The sequence below is a fragment of the Lacerta agilis genome, chromosome 13 (genome assembly GCF_009819535.1).
Source record: "Lacerta agilis isolate rLacAgi1 chromosome 13, rLacAgi1.pri, whole genome shotgun sequence".
Taxonomy (NCBI): Eukaryota; Metazoa; Chordata; class Lepidosauria; order Squamata; family Lacertidae; genus Lacerta; species Lacerta agilis.
The window spans coordinates 7,584,005-7,600,573 of NC_046324.1; the positions used below are offsets into that span (position 1 = coordinate 7,584,005).

A 16,569-nucleotide genomic window follows, 5' to 3' on the forward strand; every position below is an offset into this window, starting at 1 on the left:
GCAGATTCCATTTTTACTGTTATGACTGGTTTTAGATTAAAAATCTTAATTTTGTTTCTCCCTGACTTACTTTGGGATTTTTTCTCTGCTCTTGAACATGGAGGCTTGTATGATTTCCAGAGTTTTCAAGTTTCCCCACTCTCTGCAACTTGAAACCACTGCCTTTAAGGCACTCAATTACTACTAGTTGTATCTGTGGGAAAACAGTACTGCAGTTTGCACAAACTACATGCTCATAAGGAATGTAGATGAAGGACAGAATGCTTCTTGAGAGGCTGTCTGTGGCTTGCTTTTAATCATTAAGACTGAAATGTCACAGACTTTGCATGCTAATTATGAGGTCCTGTAGTGCCATTCCAATTAACTGTACTTTTTGTAGTGTTGGACAAGGGTGGCTAACTTGTGGCCCTCCAATATATTGCTGGACAATTCACATCAACTCTAGCTAGCATGACCATTTGCAATGGATGATGGGAGTTGTAGTCCAGGAGCATTCAGCAGATAGTTTGTTTACTGTATTTACTTGAATCTAATATGCAACTTAGTCACTTTATCTTGCCCAGGGCGACCCAAAGCAACTTACAAATAAACAGTAAAAAAAAAAAACTCACATAGGTACTTTAAAACCAAAAGGGGAAAAAATACATTAAACGTCACAAGTTAGCCAGCAATTTGATATCTGCCCCCAATATACCTCAATATCTAAGGTATTATTGTATCCTTTGTTCCACTTTTTAAATCAGAAACATGAGTTAAGATTTGAATAAGGTGTTCTTCCAATGAGCCACTAAACTCTTCTGTAATTTTAATATTGTGCTAACAATTTCTCCATGCATCCAGGCCTTTTTGTTTGAACCAGAATTAGCAATGTATATTTTCAAAGGCTCTTGATGGGAAAAACATCTGGCAAAAGTGCTTGTCCAAGAGGCAATCTAAATATTCATTACTTCTGCCTAACAGTGAATAGTACCGGTAATTTGGAAAGCAAAGTTGGGGCCAATACAAGGCCCATTATTTCTAAAGGAGAATCTAAAAATCTGACCTTAAACAGTTCTTTGCTAGTAAAATATCAACCATGTCAATACCCATACTTGGAATTTTTTGTATTAAATACATGCCCAGTGGGCTTTGCCTGAGTGTTTCCCCCTTAACTTACTTCCTCCCTCCCCCACCAAGCCCCCTTCCCACTTTTAGTTTTGTTCTTATTGTATTTACTTTAGGGGTAAATAAAAAAGTCCACCCCCCCCCCAATACAACAGTATCAAGTGGTGCCAAAATGCAATAAGACTATGTATAGTCAGTCTCTTAAAGAAAAACTTAGTTGTACATACCTTTTAAGTTACTCTTTGAATACAGAATTCTTTCTCTAATGATTTTTTCATTTCATATAGCATAGCAGGTCAAATCCAGACTACTGTTCCTTATAACTAAGAGCTAAACCTGTCTTGTCTAAAAATTGACAACCTGTATTTAGGTTTCTTGGCATTAATTAAAGAACGTGCTTCTCAGCCACCCAGGCAGAGTACTCTATTGAAAACCATAATTTCTCTTGTTAAGGGAGAAGGGGAGAGGTTGCACGTTTATCCTGGTATCCTAGGCAATTAGTACTCCATCAATGTCATCTGCTTCATCCGTATTATAAAGGGGCATCTACCCACAGACAGTTATTTAAAAACAAGTAGCATTTTTTTTCAGTCGCTCTAGTTGTCAAAAGAGCTTTCCTTTACAAATCAACATGCTTCTGTTTTTCAATCTATAGCCAGATGGAAACGCACCAATACTTCCTTTCTCAGGCCACTCAGCTGATACAAGCTTTGTTTCTTTCCAGGAGGATTAGCCTGTTTTGTGTGATTATTCTTCATTAGTGGGATTTTATCAAATTCCTATGATCTAGATGTAAATACAACCTGTGAGAATTAATGGTACATTTTGAATTTGATATGCTAAAAGTGTAAAAGCAAATGTTTGCTTTGTTTCTAAAAACAGTATCATTCTAGAAAATATTTTGTTTATAGAGCTGCCAGAAGAAACACAAGTATTAGTTTAGATGTTAGCTTTCTTATTTTGCCCATGGGGCCCTCCAAGCAGTTCTTACAAATATTAGCAACATTAAACATTAAAAATCCACACTGAAACTGTATTAAAACAATTAACAAGATAAAGAACTGACACAACTGGCACAGAAAATGCCCCTTTCATGATACTGATCAATCCTCCCACAGATGGCACTAGTGGCACATAGAGTATTGACCTGTTTCATGAATGACTCATGGGGGATGGGGGTTTATATAGGATTATAGGCATTGGCCTAATGTCATATATAAATGGCTCAGAACCACAATACTTTAAGGACTGTCTCTCCACATATGAACTGACCTGGACCCTGCAATCATCATCTGATGCCCTTCTTGGTGTGCCTCCTCCATGAAAGGTCTGGAGAGTGGCAACATGAGAACAGGCCTTTTCTGCAGTGGCTACACACTTGTGGAATGCTCTGCCCAGGGAGGCTTGCCTCGTGCCTTTGTTACATATTTTTAGGTTCCAGGCCAGGGCCAGATTTAGGTTTGATGAGGCCCTAAGCTACTGTAGGTAATGAGTCTCTCTCTCTCTCTCTCTCTCTCTCTCTCTCTCTCTCTCTCTGTGTGTGTGTGTGTGTGTGTGTATATATATCGTAATATATTTATGTGTGTGGAAGACTGTGGTGGGAGAAGAAAAAAAACATAGAAAACAGGACATGATTCTATAATCTCCTATAGTGGGAGTGAGACTTTAGGACCCGACAGCAGCAAAGACAGGAAAGAGATGGAGCTCCCAGAATACCTCAGTCTGCCCTGTCTTTGCAGCAAGCAGTACATGTCTTCTGTTCATGTTCAGTAAAATGTGGCATGTACTTTCAGAACATAATTATTTGTTTTGATCCCTTCACTTCTGTTCAAAGAGGAAGGGATAAATGCTAAATATGTATATGTTTGGAAATATCAAAACAAATGTTGGAAGGAAAACTCAGGAATTAATTTTCAAACCTGAGTGCTTTCCCGCTTCCAGTTTTTAAGAGAATCAGGAATGAAGAAGATGTCCTAAATAGTGTCCATCACTTGTTTAGTTTATGAAAGGCTATTAACAATGAGATATGGGTAGTTTAAAAAAATAAACAAAAAACAAATGAATGACTGAATTGTTGGAATAATTCAGTCAGTGTAAGGAACATTGCTGAAACTGACTGCACAACATGGCTGGTTATAACATTTCAAAATCTCAGGTCCCTACCTCAGTTTTTGGAGATCAACACCATACTTTAGGTTGGAGGTGGTAAACTGCCAATGTGCAGCCTGGTACAAGTCTACCAAGCTCTTTTTTCTGTCTCCAAGGCATCCCATAGGAGTTGCCTGAAGTGATGGAATTTGCCATCTTGACCAATACCACCACTGGGCGCTACCCTTTTCCAGTTGCTCAAGAAACAAGAATAAATGCTTTGATTCCTGAGCACTTGATGATCATTGCCAGCACCTGGGAAACAATGACCATGTGACTGCCCTAATCAATAACCTTCAGGAATCTTATTTTGATTTTATTTATTTACTAAATTTAGATACCACCCTTAATCGAAGGATCACAGGTCAGTTCACAGTGTAAAAACACAAAAATACGTAACATAATAACAAACAAAACAATACCCCTTCCGACAAGCAGGATCTCAGCCATCCGCCTATCCTCATCCCCAGGGAAAAATTTATCATGCATTCTGTGAATTAGGAGCATGGATACCGAGCTTGCCGTGGGAGATAGCATCCCTCCAGCCAGCATAGGCTGCTCATAATGCTTTGCCTTCCTCCTCCTCCTTGGAGCCTTGTTGAGGAATAAATGGGAAGGAATTCTCCAATATTTCTCCTTTGCTTAGCTAAAATAGAGGAGACTTCTTAATGTCTTGTCTTACCTTTCTCATTGGTCAGTGGAAGTCAGCAATGTTGGAGTTGTTGCCTCAAAGAACCTGGAGCATCTTGAAGTGGCAGTTCCCAAAAGAGCAGCCCTCTCTTTGCTGCTGCTCAGCTGTATCAACTAGTTCTCGAACTTACCGGTAATCCATTCCGGAAGTCTGTTCGATTCCCGAAACTGTTCGAAAACCAAGGTGTGGCTTCCGATTGGCTACAGGAGCTTCCTGTACTGAAGTGGAAGCCACATCAGATGTCCAGCTTCTGGGAAAAAATTCGAAAACCGGAACTCACACTTCCAGGTTTTCGGCGTTCAGGAGCCGATTTGTTCGTCAACTAAGCCATTCGAGAACCAGGGTTCCACTGTATATGGGAATGCACACATGAGAGTGAGTACAGGTTGGACACACTTACTTGGGCTATGTCCAGTTTGGTTGGACCCACTGACATGCTACCCTTGGAGTATCTATAAAATGTGCTTTGATTTATATTATGTATTTTTTATCTTTATTAACTTTTTAATTAAAAGTTCACCACAAATTCAGTAGAAGTGTGAGGGACACAGGAAGTTGGGTGTGTGGGAAGGGCAATTTTTGAAGTATGCGTACTGACACTTACATAAGTTCTAAGGTCCGACCTTCTCATGACAATAAATCAGTGGCACCATACTTACTTTGACTTGTGGGTTGCCATACCAGTAATTTTGGGTGGGACCCACTGTTCTAATCACATGATTAAAACTACTTAACATATTTGCCCTGCCTTCTGTTGGAAGGCAGTATACATTAATGAACTGCATGCCGAGAATATGATTAACTTAAAATATGTATGCACCATGTATTCCAGCCAGGTTATTTAGCCCTCGTCCTGCAGAGAACAAATTTCTTAGCAAAGATACTGTTAGTCTTGAATGTTAAGGCTCTGTTGCAATTAAAGGCAAGTTACCTTTGATTAAACTATGTGAAGGCTCCGGCAGCTTGGGGAAAGCTTCATGAAAAAACATTAATGTTCTCATTTAATGTAAAGTATATTTACAAAACAATTTAATTTCTTGTATGACAGACCCTGGTTACATAATGAGGGATAAAGCTTTTCTAGAAAAAACAGAACATATTGTATGTTAAATTATTATGGGGAGGATGTGGCTTCACTTTAAATTTTCAGTGTGAGAGATAACATGCAAAACTTCATAAGACTATAAAATTGTTTTGCTAGATTAGGCCAAGGGCCATCTGTTCCAGTGTTCCAATGCCAAGAAATAACAGCCAGGTGGCTCTGGGGCTTCAAGAGTTTATATGCAGGTCATGATAGCAATCCCCTGTTTGCCCCCAGCATGTGGAGTTGCATTAATTTGTCTTGGCAAACAGGTATTGGTAGACTTAGCTTTAAAAAATGAGAGAGGGAGAGAGAGGGGGAGAGAAAGAGAACAATAGCTAGCTAGCTAGCATCCAGCATATTTTGTGGTAGTGAATTCCTATGTCAGTTATTGTGTAAGTAGTCTTTCATGAACCTAGTGCTGATCGGATGACCTATTACTTCTGGTTTGCATATTTTGAAAGACATAGGGTTATTTCTGAAAATTGTCAGGTTCTTATTTCACCTCTCTGTAACATTAAGTATCATTTACTCTTTGCCAAGTTATGGAATCCTAATGTTGCGATTTTTTTGGCCATAGTAGATAAATTTTGAACTAGAGGCAGGGAAATGCAGAATGTTGTGATGAAATGACATAAGTTAAATCAGTACTGCACATTGGTGGTGAGGATAAAGACAGAACATGTGTAAGTTATTTCGACAACAGTCCTGTTATACCATAACATTTAGGCTCACTCTGTCTGTAGGGTATATTCTCCAGTCTCTGCCATTTCCAGCTTTTTGTACCCTTTTATAATCACTCTTTTACTTTCTCTTTGGACAAGATGGGTAATAATTTATGGTTTGCAACTCAAGAGGACCCTTATACTAGCCTTCTTCAACATGGTGCCTTCCAGATGTTTTGGCTAACAACTCCCATTATCCTTCACCATTGACCATGATGGCTCAGGTAGTCTGGAGGGCAGCAGATTGCAGAAGGATGTTTTATATTATCAAGCAGCTTAAGCCAAACTTTGGACTTACAGGCCATATACCTCATGGCTTATACTTCTAAGTAACTTGCATCTATGTGTGTGTGATTTGTGAAATATATACCGGGTACACCTCTGTAAACATATGCATGCTAAGCAAGATTGCTGATTTAATCACCAAGTTGATAGTCCTTTCTAGAACCTATGGTAGTTTCTTCATGAGATGGAAAGTGTAAATATTATTGGTGATATACTGTATATTGGTTTTGTTACAAAGGGTATCAAAGCATATATTTATTTCAAATATTTACTACCAAAGGCAAAATTCTTTATTTATTTATTTCAAGTATTTACTACCAAAAGCAGTTAACATAGCAGAATGTAAGGAACAATATTCAATTGTTGTAAAATAAATATTTAGGATATCTGAGAAGCATTTTTTAAAAATCTTCATTTCTCTTGTGTTTTGCAGGACCCACAGTGAGGACTTTTACTCCATTTATTTTCTTGTGGAGCCAGTGGACACTCTGTCAGTTAGAGCTTCATCTGTTATATTGAATTGTTCAGCTTATTGTGAGTCATCTCCAAAAATCGAATGGAAAAAGGATGGGACTTTCTTAAACTTGGTGTCAGATGACCGACGCCAGTTGCTACCAGATGGATCTTTATTAATCAACAGTGTAGTGCATTCTAAGCACAATAAGCCTGATGAAGGGCATTATCAGTGTGTTGCAACTGTGGAAAGCCTTGGAACCATTGTAAGCAGAACAGCTAAGCTCACAGTAGCTGGTGAGTATTTTAAAGTTGTTCCCTTTCTTGTGCTTATCCTGTCTCACAAATGTTGGGCCCTCAGTTCCACAGACAACATCCTACCTGCATTATATGTGGAGGGATTTTTTTAGTGGACTTTTTACCTGAGAGGTCCCCCCACCTTGCTATCGCAGTGTATTTGGTGTGCTGATGCACAGGCATCTTCCCTTGATTTTTATCTCTGGTATAATGAGTTTGACGGCCCAATTAACATAAATGGGTCTGTCCTGGGCTTTTGCCTGACAAACTTGATGGTCGATTGGGGATGTAAGGACTTTAATGGTCCTTAATGACTTGGAATCTCTTGCTAGCCTTGGGAATTTTACACCCTTGAGAGTTTGGGAAAAGGGTAAACTGGGTAGTAGGGGAGGCGTTGCTGTTGCTGTTGCTGTATGTTAATCTGATTCAGGCTCATACTGTATGCTTCAAGAATTCCTCCCCTCCACCCAATTCCATCTTGAATATTTGTAAATCAACAAATGATAAAAAGAGTCTAGTGCATTCTCCTTATACAGATTGTAGTATTGCCCCTGTAGCATTGTCTCGCTGCTCATGAAGGTATGGAACACAACAGCATCATACAATCATGTCATGTCATGTCGTCATGGTTTTTATCTTCCCCGCCATCATGATTATTCCTGTGAGGAGGGAAAGTGCAATACTTGTGGAGCTTTAACAAAGCTTCAAAACTGACATTGACTTTGCAAAGATGAAGAAGAGATGGAGGGTGCTAAGCATGTGCCCATCAGAATATTTGGTTCCTATCTCACTCCCTGTGATATAGAAAGCTTGTGGCCTTTGCTGAGTTTAATTGCTTGTGTATAAACTAATTCTTACAATATTTCCTGAATCACAGTGAGCAGAAAATTTTAGTTACTGTATATTCTGGCGTATAAGACTACTTTTTAATCCAGGAAAATCTTCTAAAAGTCGGGGGTCATCTTATACGCCGGGTGGAGAATCTGCGGTGGAGTATATCTCAAACGCTATATTTTAACTGGAAAAGTTGGGGGTTGTCTTATACGCCCAGTCTTATACGCTGGAAAATACGGTACTTAAGTTCTATAGAGAAAATGGTTGGTGGGTAACAATACCTCATCTAATGAGATGAATCTACAGAGATATGGAACACAATTTTTCCTAACAATGTGCACAGACTCTTAAAGTTACGTTATTTACAAGAACCCTAGTTGTAGAGTATTATTATTATTAGTTACATTTTTACCCAACACCTTTGTCCAAAGGAGCCAATGTAAACCATAACCTCTGTGTATTTGCTATATTTTGTGACCAGCTATTATAAAATAGCTGCTATTAGGTAGTAGGAGGGACAAGGCTGAAGAAGACCTGCTTTTTCTTGTGCTTTTTCTGAGATGAGCAGCAATTGGCAAAAGGCTTGCCAAGTAAATAGTTGGATTACGCAAAGGTAACAAAAATTAAAGCTAAAATTGTGAAATCAAAAGGAGGAGAATTCAAACTTTCAGTCCTGCATTAAGACCACATGGAATATTTTCACTGCCATCAAGAATGGGGCTAGTTTCACATTTCTTGGGAGTGAATTAAACAATTAGGATGGAAAATTTGGAATTTATGTTACAATTTACATAATCATATAAATTCCTTGTATCCTTATAACTTTGTAGGATGAATAGCTGCAAGTGGAGGCTAATGATGAGAGAAAGTGGCTTCTCAGATTTTGTTCATGGTAGAGGGAAAATTTAATATGGGTTTCATGATTTGCAACTGAGCTGTGTACTCAGAGAGCCAGTTTGGTGTAGTGGTTAAGAGCAGCAGACTCGTAATCTGGGGAACCGGGTTCGTGTCTCCACTCCTCCACATGCAGCTGCTGGGTGACCTTGGGCTAGTCACACTTCTCTGAAGTCTCTCAGCCCCACTCACCTCACAGAGTGTTTGTTGTGGGGGGAGGAAGGGAAAGGAGAATGTTAGCCGCTTTGAGACTCCTTCGGGTAGTGAAAAGCGGGATATCAAATCCAAACTCTTCTTCTTCTTCTTCTTCTACTCCTTAGACTATGTCAATTCTCATTTCTGTTGATTAGGGGCATCAAATGTGATAGTGATCGTTTTTGTGGAGCACTAACTAATACAGCAGTATTTAAGTTAGTGGAAACTTTGACTGTTCACTTCCACAGAGTATGTAGTAGTTATAATTCATGGAGTGTATATTTAGGGTTGCCATACAAATTTCCTGGACATATATGGAATACTGCAGTCAGCCAAAACAAAGCTCAATAACTTTGCCCTCACAAACAAGCAAACAAACAACTTTGGCAAAAAAAGCTCAACAACTGTCACAAAGCACCTTATTCTAATATGGGACATGTATATGAAGGAAATGTTACTTTAAAATGGAAGTGAGCAATAACTGTTGACAGCAGTAAAGCAAAACACTATACTTGTAAAAAATGTGTATATAAGAATAAATGATAAAAACAATGGCTAACACTTCAGATAGGGGCTAAAAAGCCATAAATCTGGTGTTGAGCTGTTTTTCGTTTTTCTCCATTTTTTATAAACACATGGTCATTTCATTTTTGTTTTTCCATAATCATACCATGTTGTCTTTTTAATGGAAATTTGTGTCCAGGAAATGTTTGGCTGAGACAATAGTCCTACTCTAAAATATGACCTTGTTTCCTTACCTCACCCAAAACATGGAATAACTGAAACAGGATTATAATATAGGAAACTAAATTTTAGAACTTTGGAATCTTAAATTATAAAATTTAATGCCTCTCTGGGCTTCTTTGAAAGGAAGGGTGGGATAATTTTTATAAATAAAAAAAATTATTGTCCACTTCCCTTTTCTTTTAAGGTCAAATACTTTTACAGTTGATTTATTTATTTAATTATAAAATTATTTATGTACTATTCATAAAAAAATCAGGTTCACAATGATTGTATGTAAATCATACAGTAAACAGAACAGGAAACTTGCCTATATCCTGGATATGGGAACCACCCACCCAAGGAACCTTAGTCTTTCTATGAACCTCCCTGAAATCTATGGATAGAGGGTGGTATGCAAGTTTTAATAATAATAATAATAATATAATAATAATATAATAATAATAATAAATAATAATCTTATGATGAAGTAACCTGTGTGTCATCAGTGTTCAGTGACGCCTTGCTCCAAACTCCAATAACCACTCCCAACAGCTTCATCTAGATCAGGCATAGGCAAACTTGGCCCTCCAGATGTTTTTGAGACTATAATTCCCATCATTCCTGGTCACTGGTCCTGTTAGCTAGGGATGATGGGAGTTGTAGTTCCAAAACATCTGGAGGGCTGAGTTTGCCTATGCCTGATCTAGATGTTAAAGAAGCACTGGGAATAGGATAGTACTTGTGGAAACCCCATTGTACAAGTACCAGGGGGCCAAAGAACACCCACCCAGCACTACTCTCTGAACACACCCCTGAAGCTACAAACAGAACTACCACCATAACACAATGCCTCTGATATCCATCCCACTGAGTGGGTCCAGGAGGATACCATGGTCAATTTTTGCTCCGTTAAAGTGCTCCTCCCTCCAGTTGAGAGAGCCCGCCCCTGCTGCATGCATGCGAGTAGGAGTGGGATCGGGGCTGCTCAGCTGGGAAAGTGCAAAGCCTGCCCTTCGCAGCTGAGAGAGCCCCGCCCCCGCGCCCTGCCTTGCACTTGGCTACTGCTGCCTGGTCCGTCTTTGGGGAGTGAGGGGCAAGTGGGCAAGGTAGCTCGCCTGCCCCCCACACCAGCGAAGGCAGCCTGGCCAGGAGCCCCAAGGTCCTTGCTGCTCAAGCGTGAGTGGCAGGAACACTGGGGCTGGCTCCACTGTGGCAGGAGCTCTCCCGCCCCCAGTGGAGCCTGGCCAAGGAGCCTGATTCCCTGCTGTTTGTGTGCGATTGGCAGGATACCCGGGCTTGCTCAGCTTGAGGGCAGGAGCCTTTCTGCCCCCGAGCTGAGCAGTGGGCTGGCCCAGCTGTATTGGCCGCAGCCCATGAGATTTGGAGGTGGAAAGCACCTCAGCTCCCATGATGAGATTTGTGTCAGTTTCACCGGGCACCTCACCGGCTGGAGCCAATTTAACTTTTTTCAACATTGCAGTTTATCACCAAACTCGCGATGTTTGGCTGGCGATACACTGCAGTGTTGAAAACCCAACATCACCCAGCCCTAGATGTGACTCTTACTTTTGTACAGTAGGCTACTTTCTAACCGTACAAAAAACAGAGAAGTTTCTATACCCCATCCCATTGTTCCATTCAGGTAAGCAAAAGGCATTATAGCGATTCAAGGACACATTACAGACAGGCAAAAGCACCTGAGGTGGGAGCAAAAGCTTATTGTGGGGTGTGACCTGGGGAGGAGGTATGACCCATAGAGAGTCCCAAAGCAGAGGACTTGGAGAGCTGTATTTCGCCCTAGGCCATGAAGTTCCTCATCTCTGCATTAAGGGATGCCATCTGTGCAGATTCCATAGGCTGCCTCATTCCCTGAAGGCTGTGATCACTGGCAGAATGAGATGCTTTATAGGTCTCGGTTGCATAAATTGGAAACATGGAAGTAGCACATAGTTAAAAGTCATCTAAATGGATTTATATATATTTCATCTTAATTTTTGAAGGCGGAGAAGGAATATGTTTGCATATTTTAGTATGGCAATATTTTCCATCTGAAATCAGGAACTTTACAGCTGTTCTACCAGTTTTTAAATTTTGTTCTGTTCAATACAGCCAGGGCAGAATTTAAACAATATCATTATTTAGTTAAATATGTAACTTAGAGCAGGTACATGAGCTCAGTATCCATTATTTCATTCTGGAGTAATGTAATCAAAGGTGGCTTTATAGCTGAGCTTGCAGACAAACTTGTGCTTCACAATGGGATATGCTTATGGACAATCCTGGGCAGTAGGCTGATGAGTGAACCTATTTTTCATAATGAAAGTACTGTATAGTTGACATTCTGCTGCATTGTAAGCACATATGACTGTAAGAAAGAAAAAAATAATGAAAAGTACAGATGCACAACCTTATGTGTGTTCTTTTTCTTTTATTTTAGGACTTCCAAGATTCATCAGTCAGCCGGAGTCAGCATCAGTCTATAGAGGAAACAGCATAGTTCTTAATTGTGAAGTAAATGCTGATCTAGCACCCTTTGTAAGGTGGGAGCTAGATCATGAGCCACTCTTTCTGGATGACCGTGTATTCAAATTGCCAAGTGGAGCTTTAATTATTAGCAATGCTACAGATGAAGATGGTGGAACATACTGTTGTATTATTGAAATTGGTGTTCTCCCAAATACAGTGATGAAGCAGAGAATTAAAGTTCTTCCAGGTACAGGCATATGTACTCAGATTTTTCTCTCCTAGATTGCAACTCACTAGTAAGATTATTTAATTGCTGGCAGATAGGTTCTGTCAAGTTGCTCTTTGTCATTTAAAGTTAGCAACCTCAATGTATTCTGTAGATCCCTGGGAATTGTACTTATAAAAGCTTACTTTAAAGGTTGGCTTTCTATGCCAAGCCACAGGTCAGAGGACTCCTGAATAGTAACATAATTTTCTTGTAATGAACTTTTTGCAAGAGGACTTTTGCAGACATGGTCAAGACAGCAAAGTATGCAGAGATCAATATTTATGCCTGTGTCAAATATTTTTGTCTAGTATAGTTATTTACTGGTGGTGGCCGTTTTCTGAGTAAAGTTTCTAACACAACTTGCCTTGGTTATTTCTTCGCAAAGCTTTAGTTGTAAGGATCAGTATGTATGAAGAAGCAAGTTGGAACAGCCCGGTCTAGAGCATTGCATCCATAATTAATGTGTTTGTTAATATCACTTTACATTTATTTTTACTATAATAACCTTGGACTTTCTGATCTCATTATTTACAGAATCTGAAGTTGCCTCAAATCAGGTGTTCCTGAGACAGCCTTCTTCACTTACCAAAATTACTGGGCAGAATGCAGTTTTGCCATGTGTTGCTACAGGCATTCCCATTCCTGTTATCAGGTGGACAAGAAATGAAGAAGAGCTTGTTACAGAAAGGTGGGTAGTTGTTCTGGTGTTACATCAGCTCTTACCTCTCTGCTACCTCTTCCCATCCTAAACCCCCTACTCTCTGCCATGTTTTATTGATGGAGGAAGTCATATGAAGCTGATTATTCTGGGAGATTGCCAGATGGGCTTGTTGTAACTGTGTAAGCACATTAATCACAACTCTATTGGACTAAGTCTGACTTTCCTTTTGATAGTGACTGCTATGTTATATGACTATGACCAACTGTCTGTTCTGTTACATATGTAATTATAATATATTTAATGCATAGATAAAGCCTGCAAAGCTCAAGTGCCTAAAACATTAATGCTCATATTTAAGAACTTGAATGCCTTTTGATCTCTGCAAAAAGCAAGCCCATAAAAATTAACATAGAAGGGAATGTGGTCAGCAGATAAAGGGTTACCTTGGGCTTTCCAGCTGCTCACTGACTCAGCAAAATTTGAACATTGTGCACCACAGCAGCTGGTTTTGGAGCTTTCAGTCCCTGAACTAGGCCTTCAGTAGCTTGTCTTCAATGAATAGAGCTGAAACACTATTTAAAATTTGATATTAGGATCTCATGTCTGCCTCAGCACTGTGTTTCCTGCAACTTTTGTTGCTGCCAGTACTGAGTGAAAGCTGAAAACAGCACTGTTTGTAAGCTAGATGAAATACTCAGTTCTATGTAGAATGGGTTATGTTAAATAATGACTTTTTTGGCTGAACTTAGTTGTGACTCCAAATGGAAATGATCTCCAAATGCAATAAACAGGGGTAGTAGTAAATATGTGTTGATTGTATCCCCCTGTTGTTCTTGGTGGCGTTCGTCTGCCTTGGGTGATAATGGAGGAGTGCGCCTTTGGAGGTGAAGTCTTTATTAGAATCCTTTAAAGGTTTTTTTTTAAACACAATTCACCAGTCTGTCCTGTTTTGCACAGCTCTCAAAATTATTTATTGCTGGCTGGGGGGACTCTGAAGATCAACGATATCACAGAAGATGATGCTGGAACATATCCTGTATTGCAGATAATGGAAATGAAACAATTGAAGCTCAAGCTGATCTGATTGTACAAGGTATGTAACTACTTTGCAAGAGAATACAGTCAAACCCAGAAATTTCTATATCTTAAAATTACGTTCTGTTAATGCGGCAGAGGACGTGCAGTAATTTCTACTGATCCCTATAATTAAGGGTTAGGCCAGGAACCAACATTCAGCGTACACTAGCTCAGTGCAAGAGCACTTGGTTTGCATGCTGAAGATCCGAGGTTCTATTCCTGACTTCTTCAGGTAGAGCTGGGGAATGTCCCCGCCAGAAACTCTGAAGGCCCACTTCTATTGCTGTAGACACTACTGAGCTAGATGATCTGGGGATCTCACTTTAAGGCAGCTTCAATTGTTCCCTTATATGGTTCTAAAGTGACCCACAGGACTCATCAATCTCTTTCCCAGTGTCTTTCAGAGCTTGAAAGGAGCCAGCTACCAGCTAGGGCTGTTGCTTGGGGATCCATTGCTGAAAATGAGCCTCCCATCCTCTGTAGCTGGCATTCACCTTCTTTGAAATGTTTTCTGTTCCTCTTCACTGATTCTTTTAGCAGCAGTAGCAACATTGAGAAACTTGTGTATGAGAGAAGAGTGGTGACCAGCAGTGCCATATGCACTTGCCAAAAAACTGATGCTGAACTACTGTGTTCATTACAGATAAGCAATGTAACTGTTGCTTGTTTTGCATAATGTTTAGTATTCCAACAGCTCTTCCTTCCTTCCTTGATAGCTTAGTGAGCATTTGGGGCAGGGTGCCAGAACAAACCAGGATAAAGCCAGGGTAGTGGGTTCAGATGTAATGAGAAACCATGTTTAACTCAAACAGAGATTCATAAGCTAACTTCAAACCATGCCTTCATATTCCTGGTTTGTGGGCTACACAAGCTATAGTTACTTAGGTTTGAACCTCAAACCCAGCTACCCCCCCTTGCCAGCCTCCCACATCTCTTTCTACCCCCAGCCATCCCTGCCTACCCACCACCCGATTGCCATCCCCATTCCTTCACAGTTAACTGCCTCATCCTATCCCTGCCTCATCCCTGCCTCATCCTATCCCTTCAACAATCACTCCAATCCCAAGATCCCGCTGCCGTGGCCTAAAGCAGAGGGGAATGAACAGGAGAATGTCTTTATCCCCTTCACACCATACTTCTCCAGGTTAAAACACTTTCTGCTCTTGGCAGCAGGATTTCAGGATTGGGGGCAAGTTGTGAGGGGATGGGGGAGTTCTGGGCAAACTGGGTGTGGCAACAGCAATGATGAACAGCCCTTGCTCAGGCAGAGTGAGCATTCATGGGCAGGGGGATAGTGGTAACGGCAACACAAGGGAAGTGGGAAGACCTGTCTGGGCCCACCTGCCTGCTCAGTTGCATGCTTGGAGAAAACACAGAAAGGTTGGAGCAGTCTAGTTTCTCACAAAATAAATGAGAATAGTGCCTCAGAATTTGTTTTCTACAAATGCCAGAAACTTGCTTAACCACTCCCCACCCCCTAAAAGTTATCAAAGCATTATGGTTTACAAAGTGGAGGAAGGGGGAAGCAGCCACCACCCTTCCCCTGCAACCCCCCCCCCCCCACCCAATAAATGTCTATAGGTCTAATGTGTTAAGATTATTGTGCTGTGTTTTCCATGTTAGGTTCGTGTGTAATACAAATGTGTTGGGACAGGGTGGGGGTGTAGTCTGATCTCATTTAGCCACTGAAAATAAATGGATGAATTTCCCTTACGTAGATTATCAGAAGGTGGCATTCATTTAATCGGTTAAACTCAGGAAATTACATGGAGACAGACATATGCTGACAAGGTTATAAGTTCACTTTTCAGCTGGGGAACATTTTATATTTCTCATTCACTCTACTTGGGTCTTCAGAGTTTCCTGTAAATATTATGACGTAAACTACATGGAAATGGTTGGTTTCCAGTCGAGTTATATGTTACAGATGACATCAAATGGCATTTTTAAATGTATCTATTTTAAGAGTTTTGCGTTAAGCACAAAATACATCAAATTGAGCGAACATGTTTTGCGTTCTGATCATACAGATTTACAGAAGTAATCTTAAATTTAAGTGCATTTTTGCTCCTCCCACTTCAATTAAGAAGCTGGTAAAAAGCATTTTGGCCCCTGTTGCAGCCTGAGTATCTAGACCAGCCTTTCTCAACCTTGGGTCCCCAGATGTTTTTGGCCTACAACTCCCATCATCCCTGACCACTGGTCCTGCTACCTAGGGATGATGGGAGTTGTAGGCCAAAAACATATGGGGACCCAAGGTTGAGAAGGCTGATCTAGACGGACCACAGGGAGTCAACTCCCAGATGTGACAGGATCCCAGTTCCAAGTCACAAAACCAGCTGATTCAGTCATGTCTGAATTTCATTTGTCAGCTTGCATACATCTAATTCCCAAACATGACCAGTCATTGGAAGACTACATTAGTGGACAAGGCTAGATGAAAAGCAGGAAGAGAGGTGTGTGTTACCAGTATTCTGCTAGCATTGAACATCATACAGAATATAATCTCACCAAGCCGCCATGTATTCATATTGAACACAACTGGGAACACAGCAACAACTTGTAGAACCACATTGGAAACATCCCTAACCGTGTTAGGTAATTACCCATCACCACCCATGAGCGTCCTCTCTGCCAAAAGTGGGCAGAATTTTTAACAAGCAG

General features: G+C 40.4%; 1 protein-coding gene across 1 annotated transcript in view; it reads left to right on the forward strand.

Moving 5' to 3' along the window:
* The window catches only part of NEO1 (neogenin 1), a 104,302-nt gene that overhangs the window by 34,460 nt on the left and 53,273 nt on the right, over nucleotides 1-16,569 (forward strand). Inside the window, 6 exon segments of the mRNA XM_033166851.1 lie at nucleotides 6,468-6,491; nucleotides 6,494-6,784; nucleotides 11,871-12,146; nucleotides 12,702-12,855; nucleotides 13,786-13,859; nucleotides 13,862-13,921. Of these exon segments, the coding sequence (XP_033022742.1) occupies nucleotides 6,468-6,491; nucleotides 6,494-6,784; nucleotides 11,871-12,146; nucleotides 12,702-12,855; nucleotides 13,786-13,859; nucleotides 13,862-13,921 (879 nt within the window).